Source organism: Musa acuminata, chromosome BXJ3-8 (assembly GCF_036884655.1).
Source record: "Musa acuminata AAA Group cultivar baxijiao chromosome BXJ3-8, Cavendish_Baxijiao_AAA, whole genome shotgun sequence".
In the NCBI taxonomy this organism is placed as follows: Eukaryota; Viridiplantae; Streptophyta; class Magnoliopsida; order Zingiberales; family Musaceae; genus Musa; species Musa acuminata.
The window spans coordinates 8885368-8911628 of NC_088356.1; the positions used below are offsets into that span (position 1 = coordinate 8885368).

At 37.4% G+C, this 26261-nt stretch overlaps 1 protein-coding gene across 3 annotated transcripts; it reads left to right on the forward strand.

Moving 5' to 3' along the window:
• Positions 1–8664: 8664 nt before the first annotated feature.
• LOC135646129 (tubulin-folding cofactor E-like) lies at positions 8665–25513 on the forward strand. Of its 3 annotated transcripts, XR_010498962.1 has the most exons (17): positions 8665–9120; positions 10490–10660; positions 11746–11792; positions 14332–14478; positions 14559–14633; positions 15111–15220; positions 15357–15499; positions 15655–15716; positions 16899–17006; positions 17088–17122; positions 22338–22406; positions 23432–23523; positions 23603–23679; positions 24435–24512; positions 25044–25150; positions 25256–25361; positions 25455–25513. XR_010498962.1 is itself a non-coding variant. In XM_065165314.1 (16 exons), exons 1-15 carry the CDS (start codon positions 8760–8762, stop codon positions 25140–25142), a joined length of 1674 nt encoding a protein of 557 aa, XP_065021386.1. In that variant the 5' UTR covers positions 8665–8759; the 3' UTR covers positions 25143–25150; positions 25256–25513. The 3 variants fall into 3 exon arrangements, 2 of the variants coding, with proteins under 2 accessions (XP_065021386.1, XP_065021387.1); XM_065165314.1 differs by having other exon boundaries at positions 25256–25513; XM_065165315.1 differs by lacking the exon at positions 8665–9120 and adding an exon at positions 9144–9518 and having other exon boundaries at positions 25256–25513.
• Positions 25514–26261: the final 748 nt, after the last annotated feature.

Below are 26261 nucleotides of genomic sequence, written 5' to 3' on the forward strand. Positions count from 1 at the left end.
ACAATTCACAAAACCTGTGCAGTTTATAATCATACATCATGTCACTAGATGATTCTTAAAATCCAAAGGCAACTTAACTAAACCATAACCACATCATAAATCCATAGTTGTGAGAATCTATACAATTACAAAACCAACATGTACCACATGTTTATATCATTCATTACATAATTTTAACTTAACATTCTCAAAATCATAACATGAGAGGTACTTTTCAAATATTTACATGATACATCAATCTAGATTTGTCATTGATACACACAAAAGGAACTTATACAACATCAACATATCAAGTACGAAAGATTTGCTCCAAAATTTTCTAGCTTCCCACTGCCTCAACCCAAACTACATATTTTAGCGAGCGATAAGCTATCCTGAAAAATTTATATATCAACGGGGTGCGGGGTGAGCATATAAGCTCAACAAGCGACTAACATATCCAAAGCAAAGATGATAGTTTTTTTTTTTTTTTGTCTAATTTCAAATGGAATAGGTTTTGTCTAAATAAGAGTTTATTACAAAATATTATGATCGAAACATTGCATAGAGATCAGATTACCGAAAAATTACAGATTCATAGCTTTGTATCAAAACGAAAGAAGGTCTGGTTCTCAGTTGAAATCTTTCAAATTTTGCAGAATAAAAATAGAAACAAAGATTAAGGTTACTATGGGATGGGGTTAGAACACTTGCCTTAAAATTATTTGAATCCCAAATGTGAGAAAATTGATGAAAAAACTCAAGCTCTTCTTCTTCTTCTTCCCTTCTCTTCTCAAACTCACGTTGGCTGCAACTCTTCAGGTTTGTTTTCTTTAACCTTTCATCTAGTTCTTTTTTTTTTTTTGGGTTTTGACTAATGCAAAAGTTGCAAGGTGTCATGCATGCATGAAAGTGGCTAGGTGTCATCTTTAGAGTAAATATAAGTGGCACCCTTAGGTTAGCTAGTGACACATGTCCACTATTTTTTTTTTTAACTTAAATATGAATCTTTCATAAATTATATCAAACTTCTAATATTTACTCTTAGGTCCCTAGCCATAAACTTTTAATATAATATTATTTAATATAAAATAATTATTAAATAATCCTTATTTTTACACACAAACCTTTTACTAAATTTTAAAAAATGGGGGATGTTACAGACAGACTATAACTCTCAGCGTGGTCTCCATTATCATGTTGTGGGGTTCACACCGATTATATTCTCCTTAGCTTCCTTGGTAGCAACGTTCGCTTACTCGGCCTTTGACTTGTCAGGCTCTCTTAAGCGAATATGAACTCTGGAGCAATCCAACTCTCCAGTTGCTCCGATCATATCTCTGCATGATCAAGTCTGTCCCATGGGACTCTCTAGTACTTGCATTCAAACTTTTCCCTTGGTAGTACACAGCCCCAATATATTGATAACCAAGGCTTTCAGCCGATGCAAAATTCGATGCACGCATGAAAGACCCGCCTCTGCGGTACTATGACCTTCACTCCTTAAATTCATAACTTTTCTTGTCATCATGTCGTTCACCAAAGTGGAGCTCACAGTAGCTCCCGATCATACCTCCATATGATATAGTCCCTCACAGGAATATATTCGTGTGTATCGCATTACCATGAACTGTTTCACCACGATCCGCTGCACCATTCGCCTCCTGGTAACATCTTTATTGCATTCTGATCCTCGTGGGATGAACTCGAATCATGATCCCTCCATGTGTGGCCTTTGCCAGCACATCGCAGGGCCTCTTTCACCTTCGATTATGTTCGCTCCTTTTAACCTTCGTCCACCCACTCTCGGGTTACACCTAGACGAAACATCACTCTAGGATAGTTCGTCGCATAGTAGCTCCTGAAGTCTACCGATTTCATTGAAATCGGTGCATCATTGTTTAGGTCATGGGCCTCTGCCCCTACCAGCACAATATCCACTGTGCACTGCTCCCTTTATGGCAACTTGAATGGCAGCACTGTGGCATATTCGTCAAGAGTATCTATCTCTGCATCCTCTTGCCCCATGCCAAATCCTTCTGAACAACTTCGCCTCCGCAAGTTGAGTCACCTTAGTTCCTCCGTCAAATGCTTCTCTGAGGTAAGGCGCATGTTCCTCAAAGCTCCCTTCATCTTTGGCATCATGCATGATGAGCCCGCTCTATCAGAATGAGAGACATGATCTCGCTCTTGCCTTTGCAAGAGTTCATGTCCTTGACCTCTATCCATGGAAAGCTCTGTGCCTCTGCTCTATGTTTCATCTTCTATGCCAGCTCCCTTCATGCGGCTTAGGTACTTCGCCAAGTTACACCCAAGTTACTCCGCTCCTTGTTTTTCATTGAGTTGATGGTGGCCCTCGCGCCCACCATTCCATGGGTCAACCCTCCATTGAGTTTGATCTCCGTATCGACTCCAAGTGTATCTTCATTTGTGTTGTCTTGGGTCGCTCCCCCACTTGATCTCGTAATGCATTCCCCTAATGCATTATCTTAAGTGAGATCATGTGACGACTCCTCGCCGTTCGCTCGATCCGTTAAGCTTCATGAAGTTATTTTGAGGTACTCCTCAACATGTGCGGTCCATTGCACATGCCGGGACTTATCCCTCATAGATATTTATCCCATTGGAGCAACTTTTCTCTTTGTATCCTTCTCTTTGAAAGTTTCGGAGACTGACATCCCATTGGACTACTTCGCCTTGCTGAACAAACTATGCATTGTTCTGCCTCCCGCAAAGGCACTTGCTAGATTGTGATTCCACATCAATACAGCCCCTGTTACACCCCTCAAGGCCTAGCAACATGGTGAACTCGCTACACACTTTAGCCTCCTATAGACGTATCTTTCTCATGCTGAAGAGAATGTTTCAATGCTCCATGACGCCAAGTTTCGGTCGCCTTAGGATGGCCATGAACACTCTATCGTTCGCATACAAGCGTTTGCATTAGTACCGAATTCTTTGAGTTAGTAATTCCCCTCACCTTTGTGAGCTTTGCACAACCCTTTCAGTCACTGAATAATTCATTCCACCTTACATGATCTCATCTTTTACCAAGCACCTCGCTTGCCTTGAGCACCATCAAGTATAGTTGCCAATGTTGAGTCGTAGCTCAAACTCATCTATCCCAACCTTTGTGCGCTACGCATTCTTTCCAGCTTGCTTGTCCTCGTGGTGCCTCTTGCGCGAAGGGGTTGGCCATTCCTCTGAATGCTAATCTTAGATATTCGCTCCTCTGAGCAACTCCTTTTCCCTATATTTTCATGCCCGTTTTCTCCCAAACGATTGCGCGTGCTAGTTGCCATCAATGCAGCCCTGCTAGGTCCCCCACGTTTACATGCCAAGTGTTTCTATGAGTGCTTATCCTGCTCCGATACAATCTGTCATGGATTTAGTTGGTTTTGCCTAAGTCATGCGGCACCCTTGCATGTCCGTTTGCAAAGGTTAGCCTCCCCAAAACATTCTATGGTCCCTTAGGATCTACAAAAGAGAAAACGGGTTAGAGAAAGCGCCCTACTCGGGATCTATAAGGAAACATTTCAAAAACTATTTCATAACCAATGCAAATTATAAACATACTTCACAAGTTCTGAATGGTCACATAACAAAGGATTAAAAATGGTCCACTACAGATCGAGATCTCCAACAAGTGTCCACATGAAACAATCTTTATTTACAAGCTAAAATAAGCACCAAACCCAACTAAATTGGGGTTGTTAAGCCTTTGACCATTACTTTACATGTTGTGCAAAGCATGAATAAACTAAAAGACACGGACATACATGAGCATTACATTAAACACCGTATTTACAGTTTTGTCTATGATAACAGGGTAAGCTATGATGAGGTCGGCGGTGTGCTCCTCGTGAAGGTAGATGACATTGCAATGAGAGAAAACCTTATTATTGTCAAAGGCGACCGAGCAACTATGTTGATGTTGACTCCAGTGGAGCCACCGTCGCCACTACTTATGTCGTCTGCTATTGAATGTTAAAATTATTTTTTTACCATTTGTTTTTGTGTTTTTATCTATAAAACTGATGTTGTTAGTGTAAATACATCTAGATGTTTCCCTTTCGTAATTATAAGAATTCCAATGTAACATTTTAAAGTATAAGGATCGAAACATTAAGGGTAGCTAACTATAAGAGGTAATATGTAATTAGCCTCGACTAAACTAAGGTAGTCATAAGCATGAAATGAACCAGATCGACTTCATTAGATAAACTATACTATTAATGGTTCAAATTTATTACATTAATAGTTCAAGTGTACTTTGTATGCAGCGGAAAACTTGTAACATTCTGCCATTGGACTATATTATTAAAATGACCAAATTCTGATAGGGAATATTTTGGCATCAATCATAGCCTGCCAACTGACCACCACCGATGAGCTAATGTGGAAGATATAGGTTACTCGAGAGGGGCATCAAGATACCAGACAAACTAATGTGATATATACCCATCCATATGATAGATGCGGTTGGTCTCATAGCTGCTCGTGTGGGGACACTAGTGCTACAGTGTAGGTGCTCATTAGAGAATGAGTTCACTAATTGATCCACTTACAGAATACTAGATGGTTGATGATACCTCATTGTCAGACAATGATTCCATCATCCCAGTGGTGTACCTGATCCTTATACTTGAGATACAAAGGATGTCCTATATGAATACTCAACTCTTTGATACTAGACTTATAGGTTTGGAAATTTCAGATCTAGTGCAATCGGTCATTGGAAGTGGCAACCAACCTTTACAAGGGCTGTTGAGTGTCGATAAAAGATCATTTGCTCTTAGTATCATGAGAGGAATATCCCGTATGTTCTTACTCAAACAGATCTTTAGCTAAGATCATTCGGATTGAGATAGAAAGAGTTCTCTGGGAGAATCCGATTAAAGCAAGACTCGATGAGAAATTGTATGAGCCCGATAGCACCATGCTCAGTATACAGTCTTTGGGATATTAGATGGATGAAGGATTATAATGCTAGTTATAGGTGCCTTGCAAGCCAATCACGTGAGTGATAACATGTGTGACTTGACACATAATATTTTTGCTTATTATTATTATTTAACATTTTATCACTTTATATTGTTTGTTGCTTGAATATATTATAATGTCCATGGATTTGTGCACCGAGAATCAGATCATGATGAGATCACGATAATGAGATCGATTCACCTTTAAACACAGATCATAAATAATCTCGATCATATGTTACTCGAGAGGGACATCGAGAAAACTAGATAGATTGGTGTGCTGTATACCCGTCCATATGATGGATGTAGCTGGCCTTATAGTTGCTCGTGTGGGGACACTAAGAATACAATATAGGTCCTCATTGAAGAATGAGTTTATTGATTGATCCATTTATGGAATGTTAGATGGTTGATGATGCCTTATTATCAGATAGTTATTCCGTAGTCATAGTGGTGTATATGGTCATTAGACTTAAGACACTAAGGATGTCCTATATGAGTACTCCATTTTTTGATATTGGACTTATAGGTCTGGAGGTTCCAGATCTAGCACAATCGGTCATCGGGAGTGGTAGCCAACCTTACAAGGACTATTGAGTATCGATAGAGGATCATCCACTCTTGATGTCATAAGAAAAATATCCTATATGTTCTTGCTTAGACAAATCCTTGGCCAGGGTCATTCTGATTGAGAGAGAAAGAGTTCTCCGGGAGAATCCAATTAGAGCGAGACTCAAGTAGAAATCGTATGTGTTTGATAGCATCATGCATGGTATACGATCTCTGGGATATTAGATGGATGAGGGACTATATGTATATGATAATTGAGAACAGACAGATCCAATGGATTGGATTCCCGTGTATCGTTTGGGGATTGCGATGTAGTGGCTTAGTACGTCCGCAATCGATGAGTCAAATGAATTATTATGAAGATAATAATTCACTAAGCCAGAAGGAGTTCTGACAAGTATGACTCACGACTAGCTCGATATTAAGCCTAGAGGGTCACACACACATGGTAGGCATTACGATAAGTAGAGATTTAGATATGAGATATCCGTCGGAGCCCATATCTTATTGGATATCCAATAAGCCCTTGAATTATTGGATCTTATAGATGAGATCCAATAAGAGCTAATGAGAGATTATTGGATAGAGATCCACTAATCTAAGAGGCTTGGGTAGTTGGATGGAGATCCAATACCCAATATGGCAAGATCCATTAGGGTTAAGTCGATAGGGGACCTCTATAAATAGGAGGGAACTAATGGTTCATAGACTAAAGCCTTTTTGGGTTGTCTTTCCTATTCTCCTCCCCTTCTCCTCCTCAAATAGAAGGCTTGGAGTTTTGAGGAGCATCGTCCTAACCCTACTGTGTGGATCACCACTAGAGAGGAGGACGTTTAACCTTCTTCACCCTCTCCTAGAGATATGCAGGGATTTAGGGATATACGGTCTCCCTAGGTAACACAATCTTTCATACACGTAATTTTAAGTTTTACGATTTTTACGCACTAATCTTTACATGACGACGAACATATCTTTGGGAAATTGAGGATTTTCTTTTATGTTCTTCTGCTACGCATATGATGTCACCCACAGATTTCCCTACATATATGTATATGGTAATCGAGAACAAATAGGTCCAAAGGATTATATTCTCTTATATCGTCTGGGGACTACAGCGTAGTGGCCTAGTATGTCCGTAGTCGATGAGTCGAGTGAATTATTATAGGGATAATAATTCACTGAATCAGAAAGAGTTTTAATAGGTATGACTCATGGCCAACTCGATATTGAGCCCACACACATGGTAGATGTTGCGACGAGTAGATATTCAGATATGAGATATCTGTTTGAGCCCCTATCTTATTGGATAGAGATATAGTAATCTAAGAGGCTTGAGTAGTTGGATGTAGATCCAATACCTAATAGGGCAGGATCCATTAGGGTTAAGTTGACAGAAAGCCTCTATAAATATAAGAGAACTAAAGAGTCATAGGCTAGGCTTCTTAGTTGCCACCTCCTATTCTCCTCTCCCCTTCTCCTCCTCAGATAGCAGGTGTAAAGATTTGGGTAACGATTTAAGGAGCATCTTTGTAGCCTTTGTCGTGTAGATCACCACTAGAGATGATGATACTTGATCTCTTTCATCCTCTCTCACAGGTCTATAGGAATTCAAGGATATACAATCTTCCTAAGTAATACAACAATCTTACATGTAGTTTTCAGTTTCACGGGTTTTACGTATCAATCTTCACATAATAATGAACACATTTTAGGAAATTTGATATTTTTGTTTTATGTTCTTCTACTGCGCGTGTGATGTCACCCATAGATTTCCCTACAGTCCGACTACCATAGGGGGCCATACAGATCAGCTGTCCATATAAAATAGGCCACAAAAGGATGTATAGATCAATTGCAGTCCCCCTTAGGCTTCCCAAGTATAAAAATTGGTCACCGATACTTGAATATGGACTGAGACCCCACACCCTAAACCCCCTATATTTTCACTACTCTATAAAACCGACTTAATCATCGAAGGGGTCAGGTGGGAAAATCCCTCCTCCACCAACCCCCTAACCTTTTGTGCAGGACCCCCGAGGAGACTAGAGCCTACCCTAGCTTAACCTTGGAATGCTTAGAGGCCACCTGGACGACCTTATGCCTTTAGGACAAGATCGAGTTGTATCAATCCTCGATCGATAGCATTCGGGCGATAACAAATCGCTTGTAGAAGTTTCACGATCATTCCATACTACAATTTAAGTGATGGTAGAATGCTTAAGATTTAGGAAAATGGTAGAATCACTTATCGACCTTTTATGCAGGACCCCCGAGAAGACTAAAGCCTTCCCCAGCCCAACCACGGATGCTCAGAGGCCACCTCGGAACTACTTTAGCTAACTTGTCCCCGATACTGACTTCCTCGCCCGACCACCACAAGGGCCACTCGGATGAATTATGCTTTTATGACAAGACCAAGCGGCAACGAAGCTGATTAATGGCATTCAGGCAATAACAATTCACTTGTAGAAGTTTCATGATCATTTCATACTAAGATTTAAGCAATAGTAGAATACTTAAAGATTTATGGTGACATGATCTCGCTTTGAGGAGGTCCCTTTCTCCTTTGTAGTGGAGCTTCAAGGCTTAGAAGTGTGTGTTGAAGGCTTTTGGCTTTTGAACCGCAAGACGAGCAAAAAACGCTTCTAGGCATTGAAAGCTCAACAAGAGAGAGAACAAAGCTTCTACCCATTTCGAAGTCACTTTTTATCTTTTTTTGCAATGTGAACCCAATATCACCCCACTAGTCAGAGAAGAGAAGTTTAACAGACCCTTTTTACCATTAACAATTCTTTTACTATTAATAATTTTATTAAAAAAATAATAAAATAATATTTATATTATTTATAATATTAATATTACTGATTTTACTTTTTTTCTCATAATTCATTATTTCATCGTTATCGTGTCAATGTTGCTTCCCTTGGTTTGTTGTTGCCTCTCGGTGTCATCCTTCCACGGAAAAAGAAAGAGGAGGATAAAAATAAAATATTTATATCTCTTTTTTTAAAAATAATATAAATAATAATCCGTTGGAGCAATGTCGGTGGACCAATCCGTCCCGTTTCGATGATTTCCCAATCATAGCTTAAGAAAACAATCGCCGTTAGATATAAGCTGAAGAATGGCGATTCAGAAGGCGTTCTCCTGCCCTGAAAAAGCCTTTCATAAACTCCCACCGACGCAAAACACAAACCCTTTCGGTTCTCGGCTCCTCTGCCCCCGGCGATGGACGAGCTCTCGGATAGCCACCCGATCTCGGGGCCGAATGGCCGTGCCGCGGCGCCTCCGGCGGCGGAGGGCGTGGGGCTTCGCATTGGCCAGAGGGTCCACGCCGTCGGAAATCCCCGGCGGATCGGAACGGTGAGGTACGTGGGAGCGGTCGAGGGGTACGCCGGAGAGTGGGTCGGCGTTGATTGGGACGACGGTGAAGGGAAGCACGACGGGTCCCTCGGTGGGATCCAGTACTTCACAGCGAGGGGCGAGAGATCGGGGTCGTTCGTCCGCCCCAAGAACCTTAGCACCGGGATCTCGTTTTTGGAGGCGCTTCATCGCCGCTACCGAGGCAATTCGACCAAAGAAGAAGAGGGTAAGATCAACCGAGATTTTTTGCTAAGGCAACTCCTCGGTTCATGTAATCTTTGGTTAAAAGACTAAGGCAACTCTTCGGTTCGATATCATAATCATTGTGAAGGAAAGCAAGAGACGAGATCAAAGGAAAGAGAACAAAAATAGGGTTCCATATATTGCTGTCCGGACAATAAGCTCTGAGGTGTTTGAATGGATAAAAAGATGAAACTAGGGGAAAACATGGTTGGAGCATGGTGCTAATCAATAACAAATATATGATAAGTGATGCAATCAAGTGGGAATATTAGGTTGTTAGGGCTTAAGATGTGACGACTGGTATGTTCATGAGTCACTCAAGACAGGGTGAAAGATTGGAGCATGCATCCCAATATGGTCCAGACACCCAATAATATTGAGGTAAGTTGAAATTGATTATAACCTTGATACCTGGTGGTGGTGAACCTTCATATATACACCAATGCCCTGCCACTGAAACTTCATCTTGTCTGACTGGAGCTAAAATAGTTTTAAGTTATATATTTAGAACACTAACAGGTTTAACAAGAAATGAATTGCAAAAATATTGTAGGGAAGAGAAGTAAAAGAGAAAGAGCTTTCTGGATTTAATGCTAATTTGACATATGAACAATTGAGATGGCTTGCAAACATAAGAGGACACACCAGAAGAGATTTTAGGGTGAGAAAAAAGAAAATTATCCACTTGTTCATTTGTTTTTGTTAAAGACAAGGAAGAATAACTATGTTTGTAGTCGGACTTAAAATTAGGCAGTAAAAAAATAGGAGTAATATGATGGGATTTGAGATATTGAAGCAAGCAAGAAATCTGCAGTTGCTATACATAGCTTATTTTTAGTAGCATATGAAAAACATATGACAAAAGAAAGTAGGTATTATTAGCTTCTTCATTCAAATTCAAGACATATGTCAATTATTATTTTTTCATAACATTTAATCAAACCTAAGATTTGTCTCATTTCTTTTTTAGTTGGCTTCTTCATTCTTTCTTAGATTACTTAGATGATGCATCTAATTTTTTCAAAAATTCACAATTCACAGTATCATCTAATCCTTGTTGAGGCCTTAAGCACGTATTAATATTTAATATTTCTTCTCCTAAAACCAAATTTTAGTAATTAAATTCTATTACCAACTCTTTTTATCTTTATGACATAATTCTTAAAATTTTTATCTATAATAATGCCTACCCAAGCATATGTTTAACTTTTCTTGTATACCTTATTTATAATTCCTATGTTTTTTCTTTTTCTTGACTAATTGATTTTATTTCTTGAATCCTATTCGTGACATGAATTTGGTGGACTTATTTTAAAACCGATGATGTGGTTATGTTTATCATGATTATGCAGATGAGATGTATGTTTTCTCAACCAGCCAAAAGCATGTATCCATACAACTCGTTGGAAAAAATAAAATCCAGGAGAAGTTAAATCACTTTAAGGAGTTGCTTGGTGCATCTGTATCTTATTTGGGAGTTAGCTCAGCTGAAACTTCTAATGAAATTAATGCTATAGTTCCAAGTAAGTTTGTTGCCCTTGACATTTTTGTATTTCATTTCTTCCTTCGTGTTGCAATTCTAGAAAAATGACTTTTTTTTTATTACTAAACATGAAACACTTTGGAATTTTGGCTTGACATTCTTTATTATGGTAAAACTTATCAGATTGGATATGGGAGTTATACTTCCTTAGTTGGTATATGTAGTTATATTTTCAGCAGGATTTGTGTCCAATAAATACGTGTAATAGTATACAAGAATGTTGTTGTAACTGTGGTTCCTCATTCAATGCTGTAATTGCAAGATTACTGACATGATTCCAATTTAGTTCTTACATAAATCCATCTTGAGCATCTCTCTTTAGACTTTTGCTTGTAGTTGTTATTAAAAGTAATAAATATGGCAATTTAACAAATAGTAGGGGCCCAAAGCTTTGCTTTGAAGGTTGACTAAATAAATGTGTGAGACATAAAATAATTATCATAATGTGAATAATTGAAAAAGAGAGGATTAAAGGTTGTTAGTCTTGAGAAATAATCCCCTTATAGTGATTATTATGTTTTCTATAACATAGAGTTAAAATTTTTGGACCATAGTTGAAAAATCATGTTCTAAATGATTGCAACAAATGTTGAAGTTTTGATCTTGCTAAATCGCATGATGATCTTCCATTTCTTCAGGTGTATCATTTAAATAGGATCCTGTTTAAGAATTTACACACAAAATATTACTGTTTCTGTGATTACAATTTTATGTCATTTTCAGTTTATCATAACTGCATCAAAATATCCATAAGCTATCAGGGTCTGATTTGCACATTGTTTTGAGAGGTATTACATGATGGACCAATCATCCTGCTTATAAGCTTTAGATAAAACTTTATATATAATGATTATGCATATTCTATATGAAGATCTTAGCTGCAATTTCTCTGTGTCTCTGTATAATTACCTGCTCGTTCTAATTACTTCTAGATGCCAACTTCAGACTTCATCATGGCTTTTGGAATGAACTTGTGGTTCAGCTTGGAGATTTTAGCTAGTATTTTGTCTACCATTTTCATTGTTGGATTTTTTCCTTCTTTAGCAAATATATGTTCTTTTTCAGATCTTGAGGAACTTGATTTGACAGGAAATCTGCTTTCAAGATGGCAGGTAGTGTTTTTATTTTAATAGCATATTTCAAGAATGCTTTTGTAGTACCCCTGACCTTGTAGTGTCAGGAACTTGATTTGACAGGAAATCTGCTTTCATGAATGCTTTTTTAGTGTCTTGATCTTGATGAAATCTTATTTTAGACTTTACTCTTGGTACGAATTATCTTGCAAGAATTTCTTGTTTGTGTAAATGTTATCATCTTATTATCTTATTCTTTCTTTTTTTTTCTTTTTAAAGTTGGTAGACATCTCTCCTAGAATGTGTAAGACACATCAGTGTTGTTGTGGAGAAATAACCTCATTATTACAATTCTTCAATGTTCAATCAGAGTCAATGAAAATAACTTATAGCTAGAGGAAGTCTCATGAATTTTTGTCTGTCATTGATGATTGCGAATGGGACTTTCTAGTTTCTAGTCCAAACTCTAGTTTTTTCTCCATATTATAAATAAGTATAATCATACTATATGCCTACTTGTGCTTGGTCCAAATTTTATTATCTGGGCCCATGGTTCCCTTTGTAACCCCAAACTCACATGAGGTTTATTTTCTTACTCGGAAATTTTTTTCTTATCCATCATGCATAAATTATGACAAATATATCATTGGTTTTTTGTTTTGTAGTATAAGAACAGGCTCATTATAGTCATAGCATAAAGAAACATTAGAACTGAGAAGTAACCAAAAAGGATTGAATTTGATATAGTGATACAAGATATTGCCTGCATGGCACTAACATGCTACCTATGTTTGCACTAATGTAATGCCTTAGAAATGCTGATGTGGCATAATAATTGAGGACATAGTTTCTACATGAGTCCCTTATTATTTCACATGGAAACTGCATATGTGCCATGTTAACATCACATGGGATCATATGTTGAGAAACACATGAATGACTCGTGCCTACCATTTCTCATGACATTTAATGTTGCTGTTCTGTGATAACTGGAACCTCATCTGGGTTAAGGGTTACAAAATGAATCAAAGTTGGACAAACAAAAATCATGCTTAAGTACGGTTTGATGTTCATAATTGTTATAGTCAATCTGTAAATAGTCTGCTGGGTTTTGCTTGATAAAATGCCATTCTCTTTTTCTACAATACTTAGACCATTTCGGAGATTTAGATTTGTTTCTAGATTTCAGCATTGTGCTACTTCTTTGTTATAAATTTGGTGGACATTCATGTCTTGTCACACACCAAAGGATAAGCACAATTAAGGTTTATGTGCGTATCATCCAAGAAACTAAGATGCCTAAAATGTGGTGGAAACCATATGCATATCTTGGTTTTTAGATGGATAACTCTTCTCATTGACTTGTCAGAAACCTACTTACCTTGCCATTTGGTGTCATGTTCTTGCTGTTACTTGAGTTTAGTAATGTGCCTGAACCTCAGTCTATATTATAATAATGAACCAAGAATCTCATGTCAAATCATGCCAACATGGTACTGGCATTTGGCACTGCACATTGCAGGAGCAGGAGCAGGAGCATATCAACAAGTAACTGCAATGGCATAATGCTTATCCTGATTGTCAAATACAATGTAGCTTATGTTGCAAAACTAAAATCCTTGCAATGAGGAATATAATGGCTTGCATATTGGACTTCATGACAGACTTATAAGTTAAAATGCTTTGTTCTTCTGCAGAAGCACTCCAAATTTACATTTGCAACAGAGCCACATATGATTTGTTCTATCATTAGAATGCTTAAAATACATTTTGTTAAATGACTGTGTCTAAAATGTAAATGGTTTATCATAAGTTTTAAAAAACAAAATTCAGTCCAAGTTACAAATAAAAGTGAGTTCAAACTGCATATTATGCTAAATTCTTTGCTTGATCATGTTGCAAAGGATGACTATGAGTATAATCTTAAGCATGGATTGCCTGATAAATCCCCTTCCAGTCAAAACAATCATGGTATATGACATTTGTCACTGCTGCATAAAGATCCTATAAGGTAGATCTCAAATAGTTGGGACCTCTAGCTTGTTGTTATTGTTGCTTGTTCTACTGCTGAGAGTGAACATCGTTAGTGGTGCTGTTGTCTTGGAAAGTAGACAAGTGAAGTTGATTTCTGGATCTTGATTTTTGGTCATACAAATTTTTACTATTACCATAAGCATATCTTGATTGGATGATAAATCAGACATGCAGAATCTGTTAAAGGAAATTTAGGTTGCACTTTGGCTATTTATATAGTTATAATATGTAAATATCCTGTTAATTGTATGTATGGTGCGTTGTGAACCTGATTTTTGTCGCTACATAAATTTGTGGTTATAAAATGCAGAAAACACCAGTAGGTATTGAAGAATCATGTGAATTTGTTATGTTCCGTTTCTTGTGGGTTGTACCATTTGTTTCTCCACTTATTTGTAACACAATATGAAGTGAGAATATCATTGAATTATCTTTTATAAAAAGAGTACAATTTTATGTGGTCATGATTTATGACTATTGGATATTGCCTGGTGGTTGGGAACTGTCTTTTCAGTTAAAGGGATAGGCTCTTTTCTTGTTTCAGGATATTGGTACCCTCTGCGAAGCTCTACCATCTCTAAAAATTCTAAACTTGACAAACAATCTTATGGATTGTGAAATTCCTAAGCTTCTGTCACTTGTGAGCATTCGTGTTCTGGTTCTCAATAATTGTGGCATAACATGGAATCAGGTGATACATATAGTCTAAATCCATGTTTTTTTCCTTTTCTGGCCATCTTGGTTGGTGACCATTGATATTATTGGTAGCAGGTTGAGAAATTCAAAGAATCACTTCCTGCTATTGAAGAGCTTCATCTAATGGCAAATAATTTAAGCATGATAGCGGTAAGAACTTTTATCTTTTTCTTTTTGATAAATGATTCTTCTTAGAATTAAATTATTTGTAACTTGAAAGCACTTGTTCTAATGCTTATTTTGATTTGTGATATTTCTGCTATTCTATTTGTGATATCAAGAGCTTCATCCTGTTAATGCTTATTTTGAATTAAATTATTTGTGATATTTTAATTTGTGACAATATAATAAGAAAACTTCACATTGCTGGCTATTCTTTTAATTTCTTCATCAATGATCTACCAAGATGTAGCCGAAATACTAGTTAGAAGTCCTATATACCATTATGGCAGATTTTTATTCATAAAAAGGAGCGAGGCTTGTAAGCAATAGTTGTCTGACAGGCGACATGTAATAGCAACATTTTCATATTCTCTTATATGTTTTCTGATTCCTTATTCTGTGTCCTCTGTACATAATTCAACAATGTGTAGAAAGAAATAACCAAAATCTTATATTCTTAAACAGCCTACGTCTAGTTCTTATGCTCAAGGATTCGACACATTGCGGATTTTAAATTTGGAAGAAAACTGTATCAAATCATGGGATGAAATATTGAAGCTTTCTTATTTAAGAAGGTAAGAACATAGATGGCAAATTTACATGTCAGTCATTGTTATAGTTTTGAGCAGTCATGAAAATAAATGCATGATTGTGCAATTTGTGGTTCCTTTCTTGAAACTCCTTTTGACTTATTTATGGTTATGATTGCAGTTTGGAACAGCTCCATTTGAACAGGAACAGATTGAAACATATATCCTACCCTCTTGATCATCAAAGGCCAGAGTTACTGAGTGCTTGTGACATGCAAGACACGGTTATTAGGCCTTTTGAAAATTTGCAGTGCCTTCTCCTAGGTAACTTTTGAGTCTCTTTGGTATCTGTTTGTGGATTATGATATCAACTCTTTGTGATGCCTTTTGAAGTTCTTAACACATCTAGAGATCTTAACAATCTTTTTCTGAGCAATCTATGCTCTCTGGTTTTGACTAACCACTGGTAGCACATTCAGGATCCAATGAGATTGACGACTTGGCATCAATAGATTCCTTGAACCTATTCCCTAGATTGATGGTGAGCTCATTTCTTTAAACAATTGTCAATGCACAATATTGTTAGTAAATCTAGAATCATGTTTTGGATTTATATTCTTTACCTTCATTCATCTCTTGTCAAGAGCAAGAATGACCCTTATCAACTGTGCCAAAAATTACTTACCTGCAAGTTTCATGGGCCAAGACATGTACCCCTTCTGATTTCTAAAACTAGGTAGCTAATTTTCAATCATGTATTCTTCGCCCAGGGTATCAAAACTTGTACTTTGCAGGTCATCTAAGCCTTGGCCCGAGAAATATACAATATCTCTATATGAGTTTCTGTCTGCCTACATGTTGGTGAATTAATAGCTCGTCTACTCAATTGAACATACTGTTAGCTCACTGTATATGCTAGGCTGGTGAAAATTTTATATTATGTTAGAATGGTCAAGTTTAAGGCTTCACATAGACAATTACGGTTCATTCACTCAACACATATCATAAATGAAAACATACATTAAACTCTAGTGATGAACCAGTTTAGATGGATTCTTCTAGTTGAATAGTCTTTTTCCTAAATGTGTCACTTTGGTGCCTTATGTTTGTTATCAAGCCTGCTTCCAGATTCTTTTAAGCTTTATAATGATTACAAGTGAAATGTTCAGACAAATGGACCCATCTGGCGAAAGTGCTCCTTGCTATTGCTCCCCTCTTGAAAGTTGGAAATAGTTAAAAAAATGTGCTACCTATAGTTTTATTTTTTATTTTTTGTTCGAAGAGAGCTAATATTGCATCATTCTCTAGGAAACCACATGTTGATTCATCAGCAGAATCAACTCCATTCACCTTTTTTTTTTCTAAAAGACAAATAATTACACTTTAAGGGCAATTAAAGTGGCATAGTCTTTTAGTTAGATAAAATGTTTCTGTTTTTCTAGGTCAGTTCATATTTATCAGTTGGTGATTTGATAACCTGAGCCATAAAATAGCAGCTTTTCATTTTCTAGGAAGATCCCTGCTGCTGAAATAGGCTTGAATGGTTTCTGCAAACATCTATATTGTTCTTATTTTTACTAGTCAATGTTACTGAAAACAATGCATATTTATAATAAATAGTAAAAAGTAGCTATTGAAGAATCATATACAGCTTTGATATTGCAGCACCATTCCATGTTCTTTCATAACAGTATGTAACGATGTGTTTTGGCATTCTTTGAAGGACATCAGGCTTTCTGAGAATCCTATAGTAGATCCAAGTAAAGGTGGGCTCCCAAGATTTGTTTTGATTGCACGTCTTGCAAAAATCAAAATGCTTAATGGGAGTGAGGTAGCATCTAAAACTTGTGTAGTGATGGATTCACAAACCGTCTTTTTTAATTTACATCAGAAATTTATTTATTGTGTACAGGTAAGCCAACGTGAAAGGAAGGAATCAGAAATTCGGTGAGTTGATTTATTTATTGCTTATATTGATGCTCTGTCTAACTCTAATTTCTTATTGTTGGTATTTTTGGAAGCGACGACTATGGTTGCTCAATTAAGCAAATCTCTTGATACAATAACATTTATAAGTCAAACAATATACTATATCAGGTGGCATCATCAAGCCTAGCATCTCGATCTGTATAAGAGGGTAATTATAGATCTCGTATGTACTGACTATTTGAAAAAAAAAGATGTTATACAGGTACACAATTGTTCATGCTTGTAAAGAGTGGATGTGGTTGCTCTATAATACAAGTTGTCAAATTACCCCTTATTTCTATGCATTAGAAAAAAATTATATTGTATCATCATTATACTATGATATGTCAATAAAATATATTATATAGCATATTTGCATCTTATCATTTTACATAATGTATCATCATTTGTTGCTTAGGTTGCAAAACAACCTGCCATGAGTAATTTTGCAAACAAGTGCTATTTTTTTTGTAGTTGTAATGCTGCATTCTCTGGAGTTACAAGTCATCAAGGATTAAATTCTCAATCCAGTACTCATCTTTGTACCAACATGGCATGGGTTGGTACACACACACACACACACACACACACACTAGAGGTGTGAAAAACTAGACGAGGATAAGTAGCGACGACATCACGCAGTGATTTTAATAGGCGCTCGGGCGAGGCGAGGCGAGGCCTGAGTGCCTCGCTTCATTTCCAGGCGACGCGCTTCAAAGAGGCATCGCTTGGGCGCTCGCCCGAGCCCAGGCGCTGGGCGCTTCGGGCGAGCGCCTGTGTTAAACCAAGCGATCAAACCATCATTTTAGGTCTAGTTCGATCTCCGGTGCTTTAGTTGGTTCAATCGAACCAACTAAAGCACCGATATCAGCGCGACTTCCCCAACCCCAACCCTGCTCGTCGTTTACGTTACCGTTGCCGCTCCCGTTGCTCGTTGCCGCTGTCGTTGCTCGCCGCTCCTGCTCTTGCTGTTGCTTGCTAGTCATAGGTGCCCAGCAAGCCAATCACGTGAGTGATGGCACGTGTGACTTGATACAAAATCTTTTTGCTTATTATATTTTGGCATATATCACTTTATAACTATTACATATATGCACATATATATTGTGATGTCCTTGGATTTGTGCAATGGGAATCAGATCGTGATGAGATCACGAAAATGAGATCGATTCACCTTTAAACACATATCCTAAATAATCTCGGTCATAGGTTACTCGAGAGGGACATCGTGATAACCGGACAGACTGGTGTGCTGTATACCCGTCCATATGATGGATGCAGCTTGTCTCATAGCTGCTCGTGTAGGGACACTAGAGATACAGTACAGGTGCTCATTGGAGAATGAGTTAACTGATTGATCCGCTTACGGAATGTTGGATGGTTGATGATGCCTTATTGTCAGACAGCGATTCCGTAGTCCTAGTGGTATATCTGGTCCTTAAACTTGAGACACCAAGGATGTCTTGTATGAGTGCTCCACTCTTTGATACCAAACTTATAGGTTTGGTTGTCCCAGATCTAGTACAGCTGGTTATTGGGAATGGTAGTCGACTTTACGAGGGCTATTGAGTGTCGATAGAGGATCATCCACTCTCGGCGTCATGAGAGGAATATCCCATGTGTTCTTGCTCAGACAAATCCTTGGCCAGGGTCATTCGGGTTGAGAGAAAAAGAGTTCTCCGGGAGAATCCGATTAGAGCGAGACTGAGTAGAAACCGTATGGGTTTGACAGCACCATACTCGATATACGGTCTTTGGGATATTAGATGAATGAGGGACTATAGGTACACGGTAACTGAGGACAGACAGGTCCAATGGATTGGATTCTCCTGTATCGTCTGGAGACTACGGCGTAGTGGCCTAGTACGTTCGTAGTCGATAAGTCGAGTGAATTATTACAGAGATAATAATTCACTGAGTTAGAAGGAGTTCTGATAGGTATGACTCACGGCCAGCTCAATATTGGGCCTAGAGGGTCACACACATATGGTAGGCATTGCGATGAGTAGAGGTTTGGATATGAGATATCCGACGGAGCCCTTGTCTTATTGGATATCCAATAAGCCCCTGAATTATTGGATCCTATGGACGAGATCCAATAAGAGCCCATGAGAGATTATTTGATAAAGATCCACTAATTTAAAAGGCTTGGGTTATTGGATGCAGATCCAATACCTACTATGGGAGGATCCATTAGGGTTTGATAGGGGACCTCTATAAATAGGAGGGATTCAGAGCCTCATAGGCTAGAGCCTTTGCTTGCCTCTCTTATTCTCCTTCCCCTCTCCACCTCAGAGCAGGCTTTGAGTTTTGAGGAGCGTCGTCGCAACCCTGCTGTGTGGATCACCGCTAGAGAGGAGGACGCTTGGCCTCCTTCACCCTCTCCTAAAGATCTGCAAGGAAACAGGGATATACGATCTCCCTAGGTAACACAATCTACTCTATACGTAGTTTTTCAGTTTCGCGGATTTTGCGCACCAATCTTCGCATGACGACGAACATCTCTTTAGGAATCGGGGATTTTGTTTTCTTGTTCTTCCGTTGCGCATTTGATGTCGCCCTCAAGATTCCCAACACTGCTGCCACTGTTGTCGCTGTCGCTGCCGCTACTCGCTTTTACCACTGCCACTGTCGCCGCTTTCGTTGCTCGCTGCTGTCGCTGCCACTGTCGCCGCTCCCGCTCCCGCTGCTCATTGCTACCGCTGCCATTGTCGTTGCTCGTTGTTGCCGCTACCACTACCGCTCCCGCTTTTCTCAGTCAGCACCCTCGATCTTCCCCGACACTCTTCTCTTCTCTTTTGCTTCTCTTATCTTTCGATTCTCTTCTCTTTCGAAAGTATACTGTTAACTGTATATTAGTAACAGTATTTGTATTTATTAGATTAATAATATATTATTTTAATTTTAATACTGTTAATTTTTATTTATTTGAAATTATTGTTAGGTTTCAGGATAAATGACAAGTGTACAGAGCAACTCAATAGAGTCTCCAATGCCATCAAGAAGACGCAAAAGAATGAATCTTACGGGAATTTACTAGAAGACAATGTTGAACATCTCAGGGATGAAGAAGAAGATTATTCTATGAGTATTAACCCAAGTGGGAAAAAAGTATTCGACAAAAAAGGAAAAGAAGTTATGAGTACTAAGAAGGGTAAAAAAGGACCGATGGATCTATATATGATTCAATGATCACAGAAGCAATAAGGGCAAGCAGGAGGCTCAAAATTTAGACAAACAAATATAAGTGATGCTTATAATAAAGAAACAAGAGGAAAAACAATTCAGTACATTGCTCGCTTATTCTATCAGGTTGGTCTTCCCCTTAGTACAACTCGTTTAGACAGTTTTAAGGAAATGATTGAAGCTATTGGAAGATATGGTGTGGGATTAAAACCTCCAAGTTATTATGAGATGCGAGTTCCATTGTTGCAAAAAGAGTTGAATTATACAAATAACTTACTAAAGGGTCATAAAAAATCATGGGCAACACATAGTTGCTCCATTATGTCAGATGTTTGGACTGACAGGAGGCGTAGGAATATAATAAATTTTATGATTAACTATTCTTTAGGACTATGTTTGTGAAGTCAATAGATGCTTCATCTTTTGTAAAAATCTAAAGATAAAATATATGATTTACTTGACAACTTCGTGGAAGAAATTGGAGAACAAAATATCGTTCAAATCATAACCGACAATGGAAGCAACTATGTATTAGCTAGTAATATTCATCTTTTGAATTTTTTAATTATTTTATCTTCAATTAAATGTGTTAAAACTCTTAAGTCTTATCATTTTTGTTATTTTTTGTCTCAGGTAAATTGCTTGAAACAAAAAGACAACACTTATATTGGACTCCATGTACGACATATTAATTAATTTTTATTTTAATTAATTAATTTATTTAGATAGATGTATTAATATATTTTTAAATTATATGACATGACAGATTCACTTAAAGAGAAGAAATCGGTTGGAACATCAACGATTACACGATCTTGTTTACATAAAGTATAATCAAGCTTTGAAGGCTCGTCATGATTTACAAAATAGAATTGATACAATCTCATTGCAAGATATTGATGATTCAAATGAGTGGTTGGTGGGAGAAATGAGTGCTAACTTGCAAGATGCCGAAGACGAGTTTGTATTTGAAGATGATAGATTGACATGGGGAGATATGGCAAGAGCTTCAGGTGCTGGGGAATTACAAACATATACAAGACAAATGACAAATAGAAAAATGAATACAAAAGCATCAAGCTCGGCTCCTACTATTATTGAAGACAGAGAATGAAACATATTTTGATAAAGAGGAAGGACAAGAGGAAGAGGACGAATTCAATAAAGATGATTTGTGTGAAAATGACGATAATATTGATTATGATGAATGACTTTGATGTAAAATTTTATTGTTTTGAATTTTGAAACTTTTTGTTAATGTGACATTGTGATTTTGTACCTTAGATTTTCTTAATTTAATGGCATATTTTTATTTAAAATTTTAAATAATTATATTTATTAATTATATTTTATATTTTTATATTTTAACGCCTCACTTCGCTCGAGTGAGCGCCTAGCGTTTTGGGCGTTTTTGGACCTTGGCGCCTTTTGGCGTCTAGTGTTTTTTAAATCACTGACATCACATAGGAGTTCAAAGTTAGGGGAGGAGAGGAGGCAGAGGAAAATGAGTGAGAATAGAAAGAGGAAAAAAAGGACTCTACCATTACTGTCTGTACAGCTTGGTGCCCCGTGATTTGGTATGGTGATCTTACAAGAGGTAAGCTCAGTTTCAAACTGGATCAGGAAAAATTGCCTGGTCCAGATACTGATTGACTGTCAGATTTGTAAATACCAGTTTCTACTGATAGGTATGGCTGAAACTTAAGTCCATGCAGGGTATACACCTTTGCAAAAGATCCAAATACTGCAAGCACAAAGCTTGGAATCCAAAATGCAGGCAAAAAGTTTGCTTCATATATTTCTCGTAGTTTATAAGATTCTAAAGGTTAAAATTTTATTTGTTATCGGAATCTGAATGTAACTTTTAAAATCATTTTCTGGACAAACTTTCACTCCTATAACCATCGTAATTGTTGTAAAACTTGAGGATATCAGCATGTTTGAATTAATTTTGTGGTGAAGATGGATGTTTCAGATTTCTTGGTGCTTATTCTAGTGACCCATGCAGGTATGTCCGCCTTGTCATGGCCAAGATGCAATCAGATGATTTGGAAGACTTGAGACATTTGCATCCAAGGTAATCCGTTATATTCTTGTCCAATTTTGTCAATTCAGATATTTTTTGCTGTGTATATGTGTGTGTGTGATAGAGAGAGATGCCAATTTTAGAAATTCTGATACTGTATTTTGATAGATTAACTGTTCATGGCAGAATCACCTAATGAAACCAAATTAAGTTGTGAACACATATTATATTAAGATGGATTTTTTGTATGGATACAAATTAGATTAGTTCATGTGAAGTTGTGAACCAAATATTATTTTGGAGAAATATACTAATGGAATTTGCTGCGATTGTGTTGTTCCCTTCCATTAAGGTTGCATGTTTATTCCAATTAATTCTATATCATGATAGATATAGCATGATTTATCAAAAAGTATCTCAACCCTTAACTACCAAAGCGTTATAAATATTAGGCATCTTGCCCAGAGGAAAAGCAATGTCCAGTATTGGGCCAATAATTTGAGTGATGCATCCTAGGTTTTATTCTTAAGTGTGGAAACCGTAGGACTAGAAGGGGTAGGATTGATTCTCATAATTATAATTTAAGTGAAATATGTTGAAAGTTTTTTTTAATAGTGCCATGCAAAGTCGAAAGTAAATGTCCAATAGCAAGTTGATCGGTTAATTCAATAAGAAATAAAGGGGAGTTAGCACTTGATTTAGTTGGTATCAGCCAACTGAATACGATTCAATCGTTTAGTCATACAATGAGTCAATTTTCAAGTTTGGCCAATCTTTTTTTTTCCAAACGAAATATTAAGTACATGAAATCACGAGTAAGTACATAAATGGCAAATGTGCAAATGTCGTGTCAGGAGCGGGGTAAAAAAAAAAAGAATTCTGCTTCAAGATATCAGCACTTTACCATGTGATAGGTTTTACGGCAATAGCAAAAAGCTTGATGCACAAACTTTTGGCATTATAGAGATGCACATTTCTTAGATCATAGATTAAATAAATACCTCATGGTCTTACCAAATGAATCTAGGAGATAGAAAATTACAATTCAACATTTTTTCTAAGTGGTCATAATACAGGTTTGCGGAGCTGAAGGCACTGCATGGTATCGAATATGAGAGGCCATCATCTGGAATTGCAGGACCCCAAAAAATGTCTTCTGGACTTATTAGTACGAATATAAATGAATACTTGGAAGTATATAATCAGTGGCTGTAGTATTATGCTAAAGTTTCCCTTTGGCTGTGCAGGTGTTACATTGAAGTGTATTGGAGCTTCCATGGGGGAGAAGCAGCCTTTGACCAAAAAGCTGCCGCCTACTACTACTGTAAATATACCTCTTGATCCTCAATACAGTCAATAGCATTCAAAATTTATAGCACTCATTTTTGTTGAGCAAGTGTTCACGAGTTAGAGAATCATCACTCTACATAAGGTAACAAGAGCTTAGAATCTTAACCTGAATATGTTAAAACAAGATAGGTAGTATGTTTATGCTTACACATGGGTCAGTTAAAATTTAGGGTCAATTGCATATATATCATTGTTAATTTTGGAAATTCATACTTGTCTCTATAAATTTAAAGTTACACATATATCCAGAAAATATTAGGTTCTTCCATATATAAATAAATAAACCAGTCATGGTGATAAATAAATAAATAAAAAATAAACCAAGCTAACCAGTCATGGTGATAAATAAATAAAAAATGATAAGTAAAAGACCAAAATGTTCTTATCTGTTTTGGAGATATCTGACACCCACCCTACAGGGCTGCCCCTGTACATTTTGTTTCTATATAAATTTATGATTGATTATATCTTGATACATTTGATTTTTGGACATTTTTTATTCCTCTTCTATCAGTACTGGATATGTGTCTGTCATCATCAAATGCTAATAAAAAAGCATAATTTTGCTGATCTAACCTGCCTTTCACTTTTTATTGTTGGAAAACATCGCGTAAAGAATCATTTTATTTTCTCTTATAGTATAATGATATGTCTACTTAGTGACATCATCAACAATCTCTCTTCTGTTTTGAGTGGGTTTGCAACTCAATTTCATTTGTCTACCTGCAGGTTGGCAAGTTAAAGGTCCTCTGTGAAAGCTTCTTTAAACTGAAAGATATCAGGTTGAGATTGCATATTCAGGAAGAGGTACTTTTCCTTTTTTAGCTTCTTTCGAATATTCTTTTCTACCATGTGGCATGTCGGTGCAACATGGCAACTATGCTTACAGCCTAGAATTATTGGTGCATGTGTATTGGTGGTAACTTTTTCATGATTGATGATTATGCTTCATCAAAATATGCAGTCTTTTCTTTTTATGGGTGTCAATTGATGTGCAAAATGTCCCAATTTGTAAGGACTGGATGATTTTGAGATGAATTGGGGTCTTGATTGATCTGAGTTGAATTGCGGCTCAGCTGATAGTTATAAAGAAACTGAAAGATGTATTTACTTTTTTTTTTAAATTTTCCTGATAATGTTTCATTAGGTGAATAGCACAAACCCATGTTTCATACTTAGGTAATTTGTGGGCCTTCGACCATAATCCAGGAATTGATGTTTGAGGTTGGAGGATAACTGCATATTAGAGTTCTTTTTGACTGCATATATCTAATAAAATGAGGGTAACTCTTCTAAGTTTTAGATACATGATTGACCTAATTTTTTGCTTTGCAATAGGGATTGCCACTGCCTCTATTGCTCGAGGATGATATGACTGCCATTGTGGATCTTGGAGTAGGTACCGGGACAACTGTTTTAGTGGATGAAGAAGGTTAGAACCTAAGGTACGGCGATTTTGCTCATTCTTGTGTAAAAACTAACAGAACTATGATTGCTCTTATGAAGCTTGAAAGACTGATCTGTTATGTTGTTCATGGGTTCTTGTATAGACCGGTATCAAGATACCCCGCCGTCGGTTTTGGATAACACGCATTGGACATTGGTTTTGGAACTCCTGCATTGGATCGATCTTAGTTCAGCTTCATGCATGGCCAGGTTAAAGAATATTAAATCTCTTTGAATTGGATAAGGCACCTCTTACTGATGTTGACTATTGCCAGTATCAACAATTAAATCTGTTTTGTTAAGGAATTGGGCTTAATAAGAATACAAGCGATGCACCATCCCAGGAGGATGATGTTTCTTGGCGTCTGGTGTGAATACCTTTATTTCTAGCCATCTTCGGCGGATGAGTTGGGGCAAGACTTGACTACCTCTATGTAATTTGGCCCCGTCATGAATTATCACATTTCTTTATCATTGGTGATTACGAAAAATCTTTAAACATTTTTGATAGGAAATATTTCAGCACTAATCATGGATTGACAATTGGACGCCATCAAGGAGCCGATGTGGAACGACCTGACACATGTTTGTGCGAAGATTAGCCAACCCGGTGAATGGTGCATCACCACGTTTGCATCGCTTGGGATTGTATGGGCAATGTCGCATAGTGAGGATTCAATTGAGTTGACTCGTGTCATCGGGAACTTACAGGTCGGTTGCTCGTACAAGCACGTCGAATAAGGCATCGATAACCATTAATTACTTACTAATTGACCTCGGGAGGAAGATTGAATTTTTTACACCACAAAAATTACTTACTAATTGAAACATTAAAGAGGTCGAGTGAGTTCCCCCTTCCGACGTTGAGTTGTCATGTAGGAATGTGATGTAGGTGAGACGATTCAAGTCCTGCCTTAGATTGGCTCGAGAGTTAACCCCTTAACCTGACCTCGCCTGTCTAGCCTCCTCACGTTAAGAAGCCACATTGATGACCTTGTGCTTGTAGAATAGGATCAAGTTGTATCGATCCCGAGGCCACGACATAAAGGTACATAACATTTTTTACGCTAGAAGGAGGGTTGAATATCACAAGAGCATCCACTAGTGAAC

Bases quoted from the DNA above. Each gene is read 5' to 3' on its own strand.
- LOC135646129 (XM_065165314.1), top strand. From the start codon at position 8,760: ATGGACGAGCTCTCGGATAGCCACCCGATCTCGGGGCCGAATGGCCGT. The intron at 10,661-11,745 runs GTAAGTTTGTTG...GTTCTTTTTCAG, and splicing joins AATTAATGCTATAGTTCCAA to ATCTTGAGGAACTTGATTTG. The intron at 14,479-14,558 runs GTGATACATATA...TATTGGTAGCAG, and splicing joins GTGGCATAACATGGAATCAG to GTTGAGAAATTCAAAGAATC.